Source organism: Hyla sarda, chromosome 4, assembly GCF_029499605.1.
Source record: "Hyla sarda isolate aHylSar1 chromosome 4, aHylSar1.hap1, whole genome shotgun sequence".
NCBI classification, from domain to species: domain Eukaryota; kingdom Metazoa; phylum Chordata; class Amphibia; order Anura; family Hylidae; genus Hyla; species Hyla sarda.
The window spans coordinates 191,539,006-191,558,082 of NC_079192.1; the positions used below are offsets into that span (position 1 = coordinate 191,539,006).

Here is a 19,077-nt window from a genome sequence, read left to right on the forward strand (position 1 = left end):
AAAAATTTCTTGATTACATACAATATCTATTTGCTGAATTCAAAAATAGACGTGTGTATCACTAGCGCTGGACTTATTTAATTCTGGCAGCCAGTTGGTCGCTAAGAGGGTCCTGGCAAGTCCCCTAAGGTACAAATAGACAACAACAGTAAGTATTTGCGACTCGGCGCACAGAAAGAAATATAAAGATGGTATGAGACAACTTACTGAACAAATGATGATCAGTTTTGTCCTGATCAGTTTATAGCACTTTTAAGTAAGTGACAAATCATCCTCGTATATATATTGAATATATGAGTCACCACCTGCACGAATGAAGTATTTTGCATATTAGTCTATTTATTTATAATTTATTTGCTATTTTCAGTGGAATCCCTTACCAACTTTGAATACTCCCCTATCAACTCCCACACCCAGGACAAAACTGATCATCATTTGTTCAGTAAGTTGTCTCATACCATCCTTATATTTCTTTCTGTGCGCCGAGTCGCAAATACTTACTGTTAATATCTATTTGCTGCTGAGTTTCAGTAAAAGAAGTTTTAAGCATAATACTCGCACCTTGTCTTTAATAAAATGCTAATTTTCCTTCACGTAGGATAGTAATTGCCTTGTCTACCTCCTACATATTTCACCACTTTCTCAAGGAGAAAAATTGAGAGCAATGACTATCATGGCGGGGCTCCCTTTTATATGTTTGTACTCTGACTCTGATGTCATAATTTGGCCCCACCAATTATCACACCCTTCATACTGGTGACCTACAGTCTTCCTCCTTACTAACTGAGGCTGGGTTCACACTACGTTTTCTCCCATACGGGAGCGCATACTGCAGGGGGGAGCTAAAACCTCGTGCTCCCGTATGCCTTCGTATGCACTCCCGTATGTCATTCATTTCAATGAGCCGGCCAGAGTGAAACGTTCGGTGCGGTCGGCTCATTTTTGCGCCGTATGTGCTTTTACAACCGGACCTAAAACTGTGGTCAACCACGGTTTGAGGTCCGGTCGTAAAAGCGCATATGGTGCAAAAATGAGCCGACCGGACCGAACGTTTCACTCCGACCGGCTCATTGAAATGAATGACATACGGGAGTGCATACGAAGGCATACGGGAGCGCGAGGTTTTAGCTCCCCCCTGCCGTAAGCGCTCCGTATGAGAGAAAACGTAGTGTGAACCCACCCTTAGGCAGATCCGACATTCCAATCAACATGTTGGTCACTTACCGACTTGAATATGCCATAAAAGTGAAATGTTGGAAAATCATTTTAAAGGGGTACTCTGGTCCTAAGACATCTTAGATGTCTGACCACGGGGGTCCCGCCGCTGGGGAACCCCGCAATCTTGCATTCGGCACCCACCTCTTTGAGCTGAATGCCGTCTCGCCCCCTCCCATAGACTTGCATAGCGGGGGCAGGGTGTGACATCACAAGGGGGCGGAGTCGTGACGTCACAATACTCCGGCCCCGTGGTCAGCACTACGCAGTCTGTAAGCCGGCAGCGCGGCGTGCAGCTCAAAGGTGGGTGCCGAATGCAAGATTGTGGGGGTCCCCAGCGGCGGGACCACCGCGGTCAGACATCTTATCCCCTATCCTTTGGATAGGGGATAAGATGTCTTAGGGCCGGAGTACCCCTTTAAGAATTCCATTTGTTTTGCAATCAACCAAGCTTAACAAATAATGCCTCCATCCTTATCAATATGATGTGAGACAGCAAACATAAGTCCAGGAAAGAAATCAAACAAACACTTTTATCTATCTCTGTCCTAAAGTGATCACAACAGCTGTGATAGTTTTTACAAATTTATGATCGGTAAATAGAAAATAGTGGGAAGGTAATATGTATAGTATAACCAAGGATTTATACCCATGAAATTGTCGGGTAAATGTTTCTTACAATGTTGATAGAAATTGTATAAATTCATCTTACTATTAATTTGTTATTTAGAGAGACACACACAAACTTCTGTGAAGCATACATATTGGTACAGAACTGACTTAAAGGAGATCGAGAGCAAAAATTTACTTATCCCTTATCCACAGGAATTAATGGAGAGCGTGCCGTCTGGTAGCGTGCTAACTCTGGTTAATGCTTTATCCTGTGTATCTATATATTTTTATAAAAATATGCAGCAAAATATGGTATGTGACACTACCCTTAAGTGGAATACATTGGTTTTACAGCTGAGCATACCTTCATTTTATTTCCCTAGTCATTTCCTGCACTGAGCCTTTTTGTTAATATGTAAATTAGGCTAAAAAGCCCAGGCAATTTCAGGCCATGTCCTTGTCATCTAGTGGAATGGGGTATGTGTGGTGAGGGTGTTGGAAGGGCAGATGTTGTAAACCCTTAGGGCATGTGGTATTCACCTTTTGTGTTCGTGACACCAGGGCATGGTTATCCTCTACACCACCCAAGGTATGGCCGCTGGTTCCTGGGCCAGGCGCAGAACAAATAATCACTACAATGCAAGGTTACGAGACAATGGCACTTTACTGAGGCAGCAGCTGTTAAAGTCTTTCCAGCTCAGTTCAGGCCCAAGGAGATGCTCAGTGAACTTTAGGAGGCTTGTTGGCTCGCTGGGACTTGTAGTAGACTTGGACTGACTTGTGCAACCCACACTGACTTCAGTAAATGACACTTGACTATCTTGATTAGACTTCTCCCCTGTATTTGTGCTTATCAGGGATTGACTTCACCCTGCAGGGGTTACTGGTGGTTGATGCATGGCTGCATGACTAGGACTTGGTCTCACTCAGGAACACCAGACAACTCTCAGGTCTTCACTTGACGGTACCTCAGCAGAGAACTAATCTGAGAACTGAACTCACTAGCTCCTCCCAGATATATATGGCATGTTGGTAACCTATGAATCCCATAGGTTACCAACATGTCACCTGTTCACTTGTACCTTCCTTGGTTACAGAGGTCTTGACAACAATATTTAAAGGCACAAGTACTGCAAAAGATTAACCAGCATATAACATAAAACATTTTAACACTTTAGAGTCTGTAGGAGGGATGTGGACCCAGGGGAACACTGAAAGGGAATCCGCCACAAAGGACGGGTCAGACAGGTGTATAGGAGGACAACTCCTGTACTGGGCCACCACATATGTAAGTGTGTACAGAGGGAGTGAATAAGAAAACACTGGCTAGATTTACCTAGGCTATAAGGTTGCTCGGGAATTTCAACAAAAAAAAACTTGAAAGGACTATGAAGATAAAAAAAAAGAACTATAAAGATAAACAAAAGTATGCTTTCAATTAATCCTTATCTAGCCATGTGCTTAAACCCATGTTTTCCTGCAGACAGGTCTATTTTAAAAGTAATTAATTAGCTGCAATTCTCATTCAAAACTGTTGATAATGTTAGATAGCTGTTAGGGCAAGAATAGTACATTGTATATTTCATATATCTGTCTGTGCTTTCATAACATAGAAAGATCCTTTTATTCTCAAGTGTCAAAAAGCCGTTTCCAAGCCCCTGAAGTTGCTCATTGTCCCCCATCCTATACCTGGACCTGCTTAATTGACAGCCATTTGGAAGCTAAGACCCATTTCCAAATCTCACACCTGCCCAAGATTTGTATGCAAAGTTCAGGAACAAGATTTGGGCCTCACATTTAAAGATAACTATTTTTGATCAAAATGAGAGGAATGGGCACCATTACTTTCAATGACCCAGACATGACCAGTGAGTGAGTATGTTTGGGTCTTAAAAATAATGGAGTCTGTGCCTCTCCGTTCACATTTTTCTGAAGTATCTATGACATGGAAGGCACAATGTGAGATGTAAATACAATTTTTTTTTGTAATACATATTGTTACGCCGAGCGCTCCGGGTCCCTGCTCCTCCCCGGAGCGCTCACGGCGTCTCTCTCCCTGCAGCGCCCCGGTCAGACCCGCTGACCGGGAGCGCTGCACTGACATTGCCGGCGGGGTTGCGATTCGCATAGCGGGACGCGCCCGCTCGCGAATCGCACCCCAAGTCACTTACCCATCCCGGTCCCCGGCTGTCATGTGCTGGCGCGCGCGGCTCCGCTCTCTAGGGCGCGCGCGCGCCAGCTCTCTGAGACTTAAAGGGCCAGTGCACCAATGATTGGTGCCTGGCCCAATTAGCTTAATTAGCTTCCACCTGCTCCCTGGCTATAATACCTCACTTCCCCTGCACTCCCTTGCTGGATCTTGTTGCCTTGTGCCAGTGAAAGCGTTTAGTGTTGTCCAAGCCTGTGTTACCTGATCTCCTGCTATCCATATTGACTACGAACCTTGCCGCCTGCCCCGACCTTCTGCTACGTCTGACCTTGCCTCTGCCTAGTCCTTCTGTCCCACGCCTTCTCAGCAGTCAGCGAGGTTGAGCCGTTGCTAGTGGATACGACCTGGTTGCTACCGCCGCAGCAAGACCATCCCGCTTTGCGGCGGGCTCTGGTGAACACCAGTAGCCACTTAGAACTAGTGTTGCTCGCGAATATTCGCAATACGAATTTTATTCGCGAATATCGCATATTCGCGAATTCGCGAATATAGCACTATATATTCGTAATTACGAATATTCTTTTTTTTTTTTTTTTTCCACAGTAAACATCACAGTGATCATCCCTGCTTACAGCTTGTGTGGTGTAAAGAAGGCTCTAATACTACTGTGTGAGACTGGTGTGCGAATTTTCGCATATGTGAAAATTTGAATATGTTAATTTTCGCATATGCGATTTTTTGCGTGGTAGGTTTTCGTATATACAAATTTTCGCATATGTTAATTTTCGCATCCGCGAATATTTGCATATGCGAAAATAAACCGCGAATATTCGCGAATATATGACGGATATTCGTCCATATATTCGCGAATATTCGCGAATTCGAATATGGCCTATGCCGCTCAACACTACTTAGAACCGGTCCACCGGCACGGTCCACGCCAATCCCTCGCTGACACAGTGGATCCACAACCTGTAAGCCGAATCGTGACAGTAGATCCGGCCATGGATCCCGCTGAGGTGCCGCTGCCAAGTCTCGCTGACCTTACCACGGTGGTCGCTCAGCAATCGCAGCAAATTGCCCAACAAGGACAGCAGCTGTCGCAGTTGACCGCCACGTTACAGCAACTTCTGCCTCTGCTACAGCAGCAACCATCTCCTCCGCCAGCTCCTGCACCTCCTCCGCAGCGAGTGGCCGCTCCTAGCCTCCGCTTGTCTCTGCCGGACAAATTTGATGGGGACTCTAGACTCTGGCGTGGATTTTTGTCTCAATGTTCCCTGCATATGGAGATGTTGTCGGACCTGTTTCCTACAGAACGGTCTAAGGTGGCGTTCGTAGTGAGCCTTCTTTCAGGAAAGGCCTTGTCTTGGGCCACACCGCTCTGGGACCGCAATGATCCTGCCACAGTCCAGTCCTTCTTCGCTGAAGTCCGTAGTGTCTTCGAGGAACCAGCCCGAGTTTCTTCTGCCGAGACTGCCCTGCTGTACCTGGTCCAGGGTAATTCTTCAGTAGGCGAGTACGCCATCCAATTTCGTACTCTCGCTTCCGAATTATCTTGGAATAACGAGGCTCTCTGCGCGACCTTTAAAAAAGGCCTATCCAGTAACATCAAGGATGTGCTGGCCGGACGAGAGATTCCTGCCAACCTGCAAGAACTTATCCATTTGGCCACCCGCATTGACATGCGTTTTTCTGAGAGACATCAGGAGCTCCGCCAGGAAAAAGACTTAGATCTCTGGGCACCTCTCCCACAGTATCCTTTGCAATCTACGCCTGGGCCTCCCGCCGAGGAGGCCATGCAAGTGGATCGGTCTCGCCTGACCCAGGAAGAGAGGAATCGCCGTAGGGAAGAAAATCTTTGTCTGTACTGTGCCAGTACCGAGCATTTCTTGGTGGATTGCCCTATTCGTCCTCCACGTCTAGGAAACGCACGCACGCACCCAGCTCACGTGGGTGTGGCGTCTCTTGGTTCGAAGTCTGCTTCTCCACGTCTCACGGTGCCCGTGCGGATTTCTCCTTCTGCCAACTCCTCCCTCTCAGCCGTGGCCTGCTTGGACTCTGGTGCCTCTGGGAATTTTATTTTGGATTATTTGGTGAATAAATTCTGCATCCCGGTGACCCGTCTCGTCAAGCCGCTCTACATTTCCGCGGTCAACGGAGTTAGATTGGATTGCACCGTGCGTTACCGCACAAAACCCCTCTTAATGTGCATTGGACCCCATCACGAAATGATTGAATTTTTCGTCCTTCCCAACTGCACCTCTGAGGTCCTCCTCGGTCTGCCATGGCTCCAGCCTCATTCTCCCACCCTTGACTGGACCACCGGGGAGATCAAGAACTGGGACTCTGCTTGCCACAAGAAATGCCTCTCCCCCCCTCCCAGTCCCGTCAGGCAAGCCTCAGTGCCTCCTCCTACACCTGGTCCCCCCAAGGCTTATCTGGACTGTGCCTTGCCTCCTTATGGCCCCCGTCCTGGTGACACCCTGCCCCGTGCCAAGCTTCACTCTCTGCCCTCCCTCCCCATTCCCACTCCTGCTGTACTGCCTGCCTTTGAGGAAACCCTACATTCACTCCCGGTGTCCTCGTCCCAGGTAAAGCAGTTGCCGGACAAAAAAAGGGGGAGACCTAAGGGGGGGGGGTACTGTTACGCCGAGCGCTCCGGGTCCCTGCTCCTCCCCGGAGCGCTCATGGCGTCTCTCTCCCTGCAGCGCCCCGGTCAGACCCGCTGACCGGGAGCACTGCACTGACATTGCCGGCGGGGTTGCGATTCGCATAGCGGGACGCGCCCGCTCGCGAATCGCACCCCAAGTCACTTACCCGTCCCGGTCCCCGGCTGTCATGTGCTGGCGCGCGTGGCTCCGTTCTCTAGGGCGCGCGCGCGCCAGCTCTCTGAGACTTAAAGGGCCAGTGCACCAATGATTGGTGCCTGGCCCAATTAGCTTAATTAGCTTCCACCTGCTCCCTGGCTATATCACATCACTTCCCCTGCACTCCCTTGCCGGATCTTGTTGCCTTGTGCCAGTGAAAGCGTTTAGTGTTGTCCAAGCCTGTGTTACCTGATCTCCTGCTATCCATATTGACTACGAATCTTGCCGCCTGCCCCGACCTTCTGCTACGTCTGACCTTGCCTCTGCCTAGTCCTTCTGTCCCACGCCTTCTCAGCAGTCAGCGAGGTTGAGCCGTTGCTAGTGGATACGACCTGGTTGCTACCGCCGCAGCAAGACCATCCCGCTTTGCGGCGGGCTCTGGTGAACACCAGTAGCCACTTAGAACCGGTCCACCGGCACGGTCCACGCCAATCCCTCGCTGACACAGTGGATCCACAACCTGTAAGCCGAATCGTGACACATATCTATTTCCCTATGTTTCTATGCATGGGTGAAATATAGCATAATAATTTAAAATACATTTATTAAATATCTCATAAAATGTTGTTAATGGTGAAAATGGGATAGGCATCATAAACCTAGATCCCCATGTGAATAATTAACATAGATCACCATTCAAATAAGTGTAAAAGTACAGATGTCTGAACAACAGCATTATCTAGCATGTGTGGCATGGCTAATGCCAAGACATTATTAATAGCTTTTGATATTAAAAGTCCTTGGTTACAACTCTGAGCAATATAAATGACCACAATCTCCTACAACTAGTTCTGTTTGTCCAAATAGTCTTAGAAATGAATATCTTGATAGTTTTCACTATTTTATTCGCGGCTGCATGCAGCCAAAAGACCTTTGTTGGGTAAGTACACCTTTTTCTGTCAGTAAAGTCTTATTGTCTCAGATGTAATTAATATTACGTTTAACCCCTTAAAGACTCAGGGTTTTTCACTTTTTGCATTTTTATTTTTTCCTCCTTACCTTTTAAAAATCATAACCCTTTCAATTTACCACCTAAAAATCCATATTATGGCTTATTTTTTTGTGTCACCAATTCTACTTTGCAGTGACATTAGTCATTTTACCCAAAAATCCACGGCGAAACGGAAAAAAAGTCATTGTGCGACAAAATCGAAGAAAAAACACCATTTTGTAACTCTTGGGGGCTTCGGTTTCTACGCAGTGCATATTTCGGTAAAAATGACACCTTATCATTATTTTGTAGGTCCATACGGTAAAAATGATACCCTACTTATATAGGTTTGATTTTGTCACACTTCTGGAAAAAATCATAACTACATGCAGGAAAATGTATACGTTTAAAAATGTCCTCTTCTGACCCCTATAACTTTTTATTTTTCCACGTACAGGGCGGTATGAGGGCTCATTTTTTGTGCCGTGATATGAAGGTTTTATCAGTACCATTTATCGGTGACCAAAAATAGGCTTTTTTGGACTTTGGATTTTTTTTACGTGTACACCATTGATCGTGCGGTTTAATTAGCGATATATTTTTATAGTTCGGACATTTACGCACGCAGCGATACCACATATGTTTATTTTTATTTACACTGTTTTATTTTTTTTATTGGGAAAAGGGGGATGATTCAAATTTTTATTAGGGAAGGGGTTAAATGATCTTTATGAACACTTTTTTTTTACTTTTTTTTTTGCAATGTTATAGGTCCCATAGGGGCCTATAACATTACATACACTGATCTTTTACACAGATCACTGGCATGTATTAAGACGCCTGTGATCAGTGTTATCGGTACTTGACTGCTCCTGCCTGGCTCTCAGGCACGGAGCAGTCATTCGCCAATCGGACACCGAGGAGGCAGGTAGGGTCCCTCCCGGTGTCCTGTAAGCTGTTCTGGACACCACGATTTCACTGCGGCAGTCCAGAACAGCCCGAATGATCAGCCAGGATAGTTTAACCTTCGCTTCAGACGTGGCGGTCAGCTTTGATCGCTGTGTCTAAAAGGTCAATACAGGGTATCATCGCGAGTGGTGATGTCCTGTATTAGCCGCGGGTCCCGGCCGTTGATGGCCGCCGGGACCGACCCGATATGACGCAGGGTCACCGCGTGACCCCGCAGCATATCGCGGGAGCCGGCGCAGGACGTAAATATTCATCCTTTGTCGTTAAGGAGTTAAATAGAATCATATTCCTTTAAAATCTCATTAGATAGATACATTTACATATGAAATATCAGATGTCAGTACTCTAGATATAGCTGGTAAAGCTTCACTCCCCTACTCATTGCAGGACACAGGCTCCATAGACTATAATGGATCTGGTCTAGTGGAATGAGCCAGAGTGAGCTCCAAACGGGGAAGGGAAGCGTGCTGCCATGTGCTTCATTCGGCTAAATCTAGAAATCGTAGAGATTTCAGCGTTGAGACCCAAAACTTTTGACAAGTGACAGTAACGCTTAAATATGAGATTTAAAATTTGTCACTGTATCATTTAGCCATTCAAAGGATAGAAATATTTCCAGCCCAAACAGTTCTCACATGAATTACTATTACTAGTATTTTGATGCTTTCAAGGCCCAATGCACACAGCAGAAATACTGTATGTGTCTTTATGGAGACAAACAAACATAGTCTGGGCAGTGCCTACTGGGGGAACAGCTTCTTACTCGGAGGTTATAGAAATTTGTAATATGCTTGCACTGAGAATTTTTTGAATGAAATAATCATATATTATTTTTCCCCCTAATAAGCATTTTACAGTTTTGTAAATTATGACTTTTTGATTTACTTATATTTTTTACTTCGAACTGAGCAGATATATTTAAAGAGTACCTGTCACCAAACAATGTAACCTAAACTAACTCAGGCTATGTTCCCCAACTACTTCTATCCCCCCTCCTGCCCTGCCCCTCCTGCCATTAAAAAGCTCTGTATCCTACCTTACTTCTTTCTTGCTCACATAGTGTGAGCTCCAGGCAAGAGGAAGTGGGCGTTCCCCAGCAGGTGCAACGTCACTGAAGCCTGCTGAGGGGTGGCAGGCTGCTCTGGGGTCTCCTGCTTGTTTAGCACTTCACGTGCTTTCAGAGAAGAGGAGCGCTGAGGCCGAGACCGAGGACCAATAAAATATAGAGGTTGCCATAATTTAAAATATAAAAAAAATTGCCCCAGTATGCCCAGCAATAAAAATAATCCCCAAGTAAGGCATCTCCAGCTGTTTCAAAACTAAAACTGTCCGGGCATGCTGGTAGTTGTAGCTTTGCAACAACTGGAGGCACCCTGGTTAGGACAGTGTTTCAAAGGCTCAGTGCAGGCTTCCTCTTGGCTCCATCACCTAGTGGCCGTTTTTAAATAACTATAAAAACATATACCAGTTGGAAATTTCAACAGCAAGTGATCTGCAAAGTGTGTTATAATTACATAAGGAACATTATATAAAAAGTTTTATTTGGTGACAGGTACTCTTTAATAAAAATGAGTATTTACAGTATTATAAATATCTAGATGGGCTACAATTATTATTTGGCAGTGAAAATGTTTTCATGGTCAGATCTCTTCATAATTATACTGACAGCTATATTACTTACAAACCAAATATATAGAGGGAATTTATCATTGGTTTTACCCATATTTAAGTGGTAAAGTGTTGTAATATTTTGAACAATGGGTAAAAAAAAATTGCAAAATGTTTGTGCAAATCATTTAGTCTCCTACAAGAAATCAACTTGCATGTAGTGTGGCATGGTTGGCTTTTTGCAGTGGTCGGAGATTTATCAACTGCGACATTTTTAAATTGCCAGAAAACACACAAATTTTTGCAGCCTGGACCACGCGTAAAAAACTTGTCTACATCTAAGGCTGCTTTCCCACTTTATAATTTTTCTGTTTTAAAGACCCGTTATAATGTTCCGTAATGGAAACCCTTAAAACCGTCCGTTGAACGGCCGTTACAAAATCCCATAGTCAAGTCTATGAGATTTTGTGATTAGCCGTTACCGTATATACTCGAGTATAAGCCGAGTTTTTCAGCATGATTTTTCGTGCTGAAAACACCCCCCTCGGCTTATACTCGAGTGAACTCTCCACTCGCAGTGGTCTTCAACCTGCCGACCTCCAGAGGTTTCAAAACTACAACTCCCAGCAAGCCCGGGCAGCCATCGGCTGTCCGGGCTTGCTGGGAGTTGTAGTTTTGAAACCTCCGGAGGTCCGCAGGTTGAAGACCACTGCGGCCTTCAACATCATCCAGCCCCCTCTCACCCCCTTTAGTTCTGTACAGTACTCGCCTCCGCTCGGCGCTGGTCCGGTGCTGCAGGACTGTCCGGAGAGAAGGTCGTCCGGTGGGATAGTGGTTCCGGGCTGCTATCTTCACCGGGGAGGCCTCTTCTAAGCGCTTTGGGCCCGGCCCCAGAATAGTCACGTTGCCTTGACAATGACGCAGAGGTACGTTCATTGCCAACGTACTTCTGCGTCATCGTCAAGGCAACGCCTCTATTCTGGGCCCGAAGCGCGGAGAAGAGGCGCCCCCAGTGAAGATAGCAGCCCGGAACCACTATCCCACCGGACGACCTCCTCACCGGACAGTTCTGCAGCACCGGACCAGCGCCGAGCGGAGGCGAGTTCTGTACAGAACTAAAGGGGGTGAGAGGGGGGGTGCTGGATGATGTCGAAGGCCGTTTAACGGCTGTTTAACGGACGGTTTTAAGGGTTTCCTTAAAGGAACATTATAACGGTCTTTAAAACAGAGAAATTATATAGTGTGAAAGCAGCTTAAGCTAGTTTGCTATTTATGAAGAATGTGCACCCCTCTGATAAATGTGGAGAAAGCACACATGATGCACACCCAGGCAAACGGGGAGAAAAGAACTTGATTTACACAGACAATGATACATTTGTAAATCTCCCCATACTACTTATTCAAATGATGTATTGGGCTCACATTTTCCTCAGTCAGCTTACAGTGATGATACCAGTCTTTGTAAGCACGTAATAATCAGAATGGGAAGAGACTGTTGCCTGATTTCTTTTGACTGACGACTATTGTACATGAAGAGCAATGACATACATTTAGTAGTTATGCCATCTTTCTCCATTTTTTGTGATGCAGTATTATTTGCTTAATTTCAAATGATTATTTTATTTTAATTATAAAGTGGTATACTAGATCAGTGATTCTCATACTGTAAGGGGGCCCTCTAGTTGTAGGTGAGACACAGCTGGGTAGAAGTTTCACAAAAGTACCCATAAGCTTCACAGTTCTTTCTTTGGCGGCAACAATCCCTGGTTAGATTTTTTTATTTTTTTTACTTATTTTGTGGTTAGCAACATTTTTTGCTTACATTATTGTTATACAGAGTTTAAGAGACAAAATAAAGGTAGAATGAGCCACATTTTACATTTTGCATTGAGTTCCACCACAGATGGGGAGGCCCATGCACCCACTTTGTCTGTCTGGTGAGGTACAGGCATTACTTTGGTCTGTTGATCACAGCTGATGTTATGGTACTAGTATATGCTAGGCATGTCATTATCCAACATTTAATCTGTGTTATGTTTAATCTATGACATGCAGAAAAGTCACACAGTACTAAAGAGACTTTTATTTCCTGTGTATACAGAGATCAGGTTCTACGTGCTCATGCCAAAGACAATACACAGTTGGCTATATTGAAAGAATTAGAAGCCATGAAACATCTACAGGTAACCACTTCTACATTATACACCAACTATATAGAACTAATATTTATCCCGTCAATGGCTTCCAGCTGCATGTTCACCCTGCAGGAAATGCCCCTTCAGCCAATCACTGGCTATAGTGGGTCATCACAGAACTCAATCACTAGCTGAGTGGGCATTTCCTGCAGGGTCAACACATTAGAAATGGCGATGAGCAGTTGTGAGAAGCCATCAGAACAGTAGATGTGGGAAATTTAGGCACATGAGTGTTTAAACGTTTTTTTATTCTTAAAGCACCTCGAGTCCATTATAAAAAAAATTACATCTCCAGAATACTCCATTAAGGCAGATCTCTTCAGTAAATACTATCCTATGTAAACGGAGTGTGTTACTGAAATAGGTAGTCTATGTGGCTACTAGAGGAAAATAATACAGAGGACTCATAGTTATTAATCTGCATATTTTTGTGTCATTTGGTCTTATAGAAGGGCAGATCTAGTTTGCTCTTACATAGGACAGCATATTACTTCCAGTTACAGGGGAAATCAGCATTAAAAAAAATATATTTTAGTGTGAAAATGCCGCCAAATTACCTTATGGGGGCACAATATGTAAAATAAAAATGCATAACTGTATTTAAAAGTGAAATATAGAGAAATTTAAGAATAAATAAATATAAGGAAAAAATTCCAAACTCCACCCATAGCCCCTCCCTTATGCATATTATACTTGTATATATATATATATATATATATATATATATATATATATATACTTGTAGACATATAACATTTACAAGTATCACCACATTGTTACGCCGAGCGCTCCGGGTCCCTGCTCCTCCCCGGAGCGCTCACGGCGTCTCTCTCCCTGCAGCGCCCCGGTCAGACCCGCTGACCGGGAGCGCTGCACTGACATTGCCGGCGGGGATGCGATTCGCACAGCGGGACGCGCCCGCTCGCGAATCGCATCCCAAGTCACTTACCCGTCCCGGTCCCTGGCTGTCATGTGCTGGCGCGCGCGGCTCCGCTCTCTAGGGCGCGCGCGCGCCAGCTCTCTGAGACTTAAAGGGCCAGTGCACCAATGATTGGTGCCTGGCCCAATTAGCTTAATTAGCTTCCACCTGCTCCCTGGCTATATCTACTCACTTCCCCTGCACTCCCTTGCCGGATCTTGTTGCCTTGTGCCAGTGAAAGCGTTTAGTGTTGTCCAAGCCTGTGTTACCTGAACTCCTGCTATCCATCTTGACTACGAACCTTGCCGCCTGCCCCGACCTTCTGCTACGTCTGACCTTGCCTCTGCCTAGTCCTTCTGTCCCACGCCTTCTCAGCAGTCAGCGAGGTTGAGCCGTTGCTAGTGGATACGACCTGGTTGCTACTGCCGCAGCAAGACCATCCCGCTTTGCGGCGGGCTCTGGTGAACACCAGTAGCCTCTTAGAACCGGTCCACCAGCACGGTCCACGCCAATCCCTCGCTGACACAGTGGATCCACAACCTGTAAGCCGAATCGTGACACACATGGTCCATTCCACAGATAGACCACCACAGTTATCCATGTACATTTCATAAGGTAATTATTAAAATAACAAAGAACATATGTATAAAAACATATTTACAAAACCTTACAGAAAGTTCAATAGTGCAACGGGTTTTGGGTGTCCTTTGTTTAATGCCCCTTCTCCTTCAGATGTCTTTATCTACTTAAATTCAATGTTCTTACAAAAAGAATGCAGTATTTTACATCCTCAGCTGGATTTATCAGAAGTGACGTACAGCACACCACATCCACACCTACATCAACAGTAATTTGTGTCAAATCGGGCCTCTGTGGAATGCACCCAACGTTCCACTTGGAAGGTAATGATGGGGCACATCCCATCAAGTGATGGGTATAAACCACATGACTCCCTAAATTATTCATAGAAGTGAGTTTTATCAACCAAGTCCAGCCTATATGGGTGGGACTAGTAAACAGTGCCCATTTGCCTCTTGACGACGCTGCTTCGGTAGTGAAACATGTTGAGGGGGGCAATTTAGGTTTTAACACAGACGCCATTGTCCTGCTATCAGAAGAATACAGGTGTTTCTGCAGGCATCTTGTATTACACAAAGTTATGCATATTATTAGACTGGTTGGTCAAGTCAATTATTATAATCAGGACAATATGGCTGATGGTGACTTTTAAACAAGCTTAATGTGCGGAATTATAATAATAATAATAATAATAATAATAAAGATTGCACTTTTATAACACTTGAATAGGGTATATGGGGGGTTCTGGGGGGGTTACCAATGGGTAGCCTATAAGTAAGTGGTTTAATATGCCACCATCCATTTACCAGTCTCCATTAGAGGTTTTTTGTTGATATTGGGAACCAAGTTAGTAGAGTAGGGATATTAGGAAATAATGACATGAATATATTTGATTATATTCTATGCAAAAACAGTGGGGATCAAAAGTTTGGGCACCCCAGGTAAAAATTTGTATTAATGTGCATAAAGAAAAGGAAAGATGGAAAAATCTGCAAAAGGCATCAAATTACAGATTAGACATTCTTATAATATGTCAACAAAAGTTAGATTTTGTTTCCATCATTTACAATTTCAAAATAACAGAAAACAAAAAAATGGCATCTGCAAAAGTTTGGGCACCCTGCAAACCCTGCAGAATTTATAGCATGCACTGTCCCCTTTGCAAAGCTGAGACCTGCCAGTGTCATAGATTATTCTCAGTCATCATCTGGGAAGACCAGGTGAAGTCAATCTCAAAGGTTTTAAATGCCCAGACTCATCTGACCTTGCCCCAACAATCAGCACCATGGGTTCTTCTAAGCAGTTGTCTAGAAATCAGAAATTGAAAATAGTTGACGCTCACAAAGCTGGAGAAGGCTATAAGAAGATAGAAAAACGTTTTCAGATGTCAATATCCTCTGTTCGGAATGTAATTAAGAAATGGCAGTTATCAGGAACAGTGGAAGTTAAAGCAAGATCTGGAAGACCAAGAAAAATATCAGACAGAACAGCTCGCAGGATTGTGAGAAAAACAATTCAAAACCCACGCTTGACTGCACAATCCCTCCAGAAAGATCTGGCAGACACTGGAGTTGTGGTAAACTATTCCACTGTAAAGAGATACTTGTACAAATATGGTCTTCATGGAAGAGTCATCAGAAGAAAACCTCTTCTACGTCCTTACCACAAAAATCAGCGTTTGAACTTTGCAAATTAACATATAGACAAGACTGATGCATTTTGGAAACAAGTTCTGTGGACCGATGAGGTTAAAATTGAACTTTTTGGCCAGAATGAGCAAAGGTATGTTTGGAGAAGAAGGGGAACAGAATTTAATGAAAAGAACGTCTGTCCAACTGTTAAACATGGGGGGGGGGGATCAATCATGCTTTGGGGTCGGATTGCAATAAAATTTCAGCAAATTTTGGATGCTAACTTGATGCCATCTGTGAAAAAGCTGAAGTTAAAGAGAGGATGGCTTCTACAAATGGATAATGATCCTAAACACACCTCAAAATCCACAGGGGGGATTACATCAAGAGGCGTAAACTGAAGGTTTTGCCATAGCCTTCACAATCACCTGACCTCAACATAATTGAAAATCTATGGATAGACCTTAAAAGAGCAGTGCGTGATAGACAGCTCAAAGAAATCTCAAAGAACTGGAAGACTTTTGTGAGGAAGAATGGGCAAAGACACCTCAAACAAGAATTGAAAAACTCTTGGCTGGCTACAAAAAGCGTTTACAAGCTGTGATACTTGCCAAAGGGGGCAGTACAAGATATTAATTCTGCAGGGTGCCCAGGGTGCCATTTTTTTTGTTTTCTGTTATTTTGAAAGTGTAAATGATGGAAATAAAATCTAACTTTTGTTGACATATTATAAGAATGTCTAATCTGTAATTTGATGCCTTTTGGAGATTTTGCCATCTTTCCTTGGCTTCTTTATGCACATTAATACAAATTTTTACCTGGGGTGCCCAAACTTTTGATCCCCACATAAATAGATGCAATATAAATACATTTATTTGTAATAATGAACTAGGCGGTGTAGTCCCAGGGCCCTTGTGACTCACCACCAATACATACAACAGATTTGTAATAAAATAGAATAATAAAAAACAGTAAAAATATATAAGATGCTGCTTATAAATAAAAATACCGGCCCTTGAACAATAATTGCCTTTTGTGTGATATAGCTTTAACAGTACTTTTTAGGGCATGCTGGGATTTGTAGTCTCTGTGAATAAAGTCTTTGGCAAATGTGCGTGTGTAGCATATACCCGCTTATTATGATCGTTGGTGGTATAGTAGATAATAAATGTAGTAGTGACTGTTAGTGGCAGTGTTTATAGGGCATGCTGGGATTTATAGTATCCGTAAGTATGATTGTTGGTGGTATAGTGGATGACAACAATAAATTGTATCAGATAGTACCCGTTGTATACCACTGGCAGGCTCCTCTGTTAGTCGCCAGACAAATTAAGAGATAATCTGAAAGTAAAAAACAAACAAGGTAGATCTTACCCGCTGTGTGTTTTTGGCTGGCAAGCCTTGGGAGTCCTCTCACCGCAATATGTCTGTCCTATGGGGATCCGCTAGTTCGCGTGTGCAGCACTAGCTGGTAGCAGGTAAAAGGAGATCTAGGAGATAGAAGTGAATCGCGGTCCCTAATTGTCCTTAGTAGGGACTCATTAGGGTTATAAGTTGGACTTGATGGACTCTGGTCTTTTTTCAAATTTATGAACTATATTACTATGTTACTGCGCCGCTTCCTGGAGATTAGCAATCTGCGTTGCTTCGTTGGTGTGGATGGATAGGATCAAGGACTGTGCTGCTCCAATAGGTATGATGGTGAGTGATAGGCGATGAGCCAGGTGGGACATTGTGTAAACCTGGCGGGATGTTGATAATTTACACACCAGATGTAGAAAGGCAGTTAGAACTGAAATAGTAATGTCAGTAGAAGGCAGTAATAAAAGTTTAAAATCAATGAATTAACTGGACGCATTTCAGGATAGACATCCTTCAGACATCTTCAGCAGCTTATGTTCGATAATAGCTAGTAATGGTAAGGCTTCTTTCACACTACAAAATTCTCAGTTTTTAAACATCCGTATGAAGTTCCGTCTGAAAACCAGCTGAAAACGGCAGTAACAAAATCCTATACGTCCGTTAGAAAATCCCATTATAGTCTACGGGATTTTCTAATAGCCGTTTGAATCCGTTATAGTCCGTTATTGATAACGGACGTTATTTTGTGACCGAAGATAGTTCGGAAGAAAATAGTTAATGAACTATTTTCTTCCGAACTATCTTCCGTCACAAAATAACGCCCGTTATCAATAACGGACTATAATGGATTCAAACAGCTATTAGAAAATCCCGTAGACTATAATGGGATTTTCTAACGGACGTATAGGATTTTGTTACTGCTGTTTTCAGCTGGTTTTCAGACGGAACTTCATACGGATGTTTAAAAACTGAGAATTTTGTAGTGTGAAAGAAGCTTAATGTTACTTTTTGCATAGAATTTATAGACCTGAGAATGGATGTGATTGGTTATACCATTCTCATGGCAGGTGTATGGCAATAGGTGTACTGAACTTGGTTACGTTAAGGATTGGAGTTCCTAGACAAATTGTAACAAAACAGGGACATAGAAATAGGTATTGGATGGAAATATCTTTTACATAGGTAATGTATGATGTATTAGTCATTAGTTAATAGGCGTATATTTGTTAATAAAAAACAGTAAGTAAAATATGTATAACAAATAATGGGTAAAAGTAATGAGTAAAAAAAATAGATGAATTTATGTAAGACAATGAATAATAAAGTATATAGGTTCAGGGAAAAAAAGGGAAGAAGGGGAAAAAAATCTGCCATGGTGTGCAGAGAGACAAATAGCAAATTATAATGAAAAATAAGAATGAGAATTTTTCACAAAAATTTAAATATATGAAAAATAAAAATAAGGATAATAAAGTAAGAATACAAATAACAATAAATCTAAAAATAAAAACAAAAATAAAATGAAAGTAAAAATAAAAAAATAATAGAATTTTTTTATTTATTATTGATATTTTTTATTTTTACTTTCATTTTTATATATATATATATATTTTTTTATTATTTCCTAATATCGCTACTTTACTAACTTGGTTCCCAATATCACACACCTTCCTATATATCCACAATTTTCACATATTAGAGTCTCCGATTAGAGTCTCTTCCTTATGTTATTTTAATTTACAAATCTGTTAAACTTTCTGGGACCAGTTGATTTAAATAAAAAAGTTCCACCGGAGTACCTCTTTAAATAACTAAACAAAAATTGCTTTATAGTTTTCAAATCTTCATGTACTCTTAAATCAGAAAATGTCTCTGTTCAGGAAGGGGGTTACGAGCCTAGTCTGGATGTGGTTAAAGAATATATGTGTAACAGCATTTATTAGTTGTAAAAATATATCACAAGTGTAAAAAAAAATTCCTCCTGGTAACACAAAACCCATTTATATTTTCCCTTATATGATCCACAAAACTATACTGTAG

General features: G+C 43.0%; 1 protein-coding gene across 2 annotated transcripts in view; it reads left to right on the forward strand.

Moving 5' to 3' along the window:
• The first annotated feature begins 2,286 nt into the window (after positions 1 to 2,286).
• The window catches only part of LOC130366958 (carboxypeptidase A1-like), a 36,605-nt gene continuing 19,814 nt past the window's right edge, over positions 2,287 to 19,077 (forward strand). The window contains exons 1-2 of one of the 2 annotated variants that reach the window (XM_056569332.1): positions 2,287 to 2,304; positions 12,453 to 12,534. In XM_056569332.1, coding sequence (XP_056425307.1) covers positions 2,300 to 2,304; positions 12,453 to 12,534 — 87 coding nt within the window. In that variant the 5' untranslated portion in view covers positions 2,287 to 2,299. Of the gene's footprint in view, positions 2,305 to 12,452; positions 12,535 to 17,575; positions 17,594 to 19,077 lie in introns of those variants that run through there. The other variant, XM_056569333.1, reaches the window with a different exon arrangement.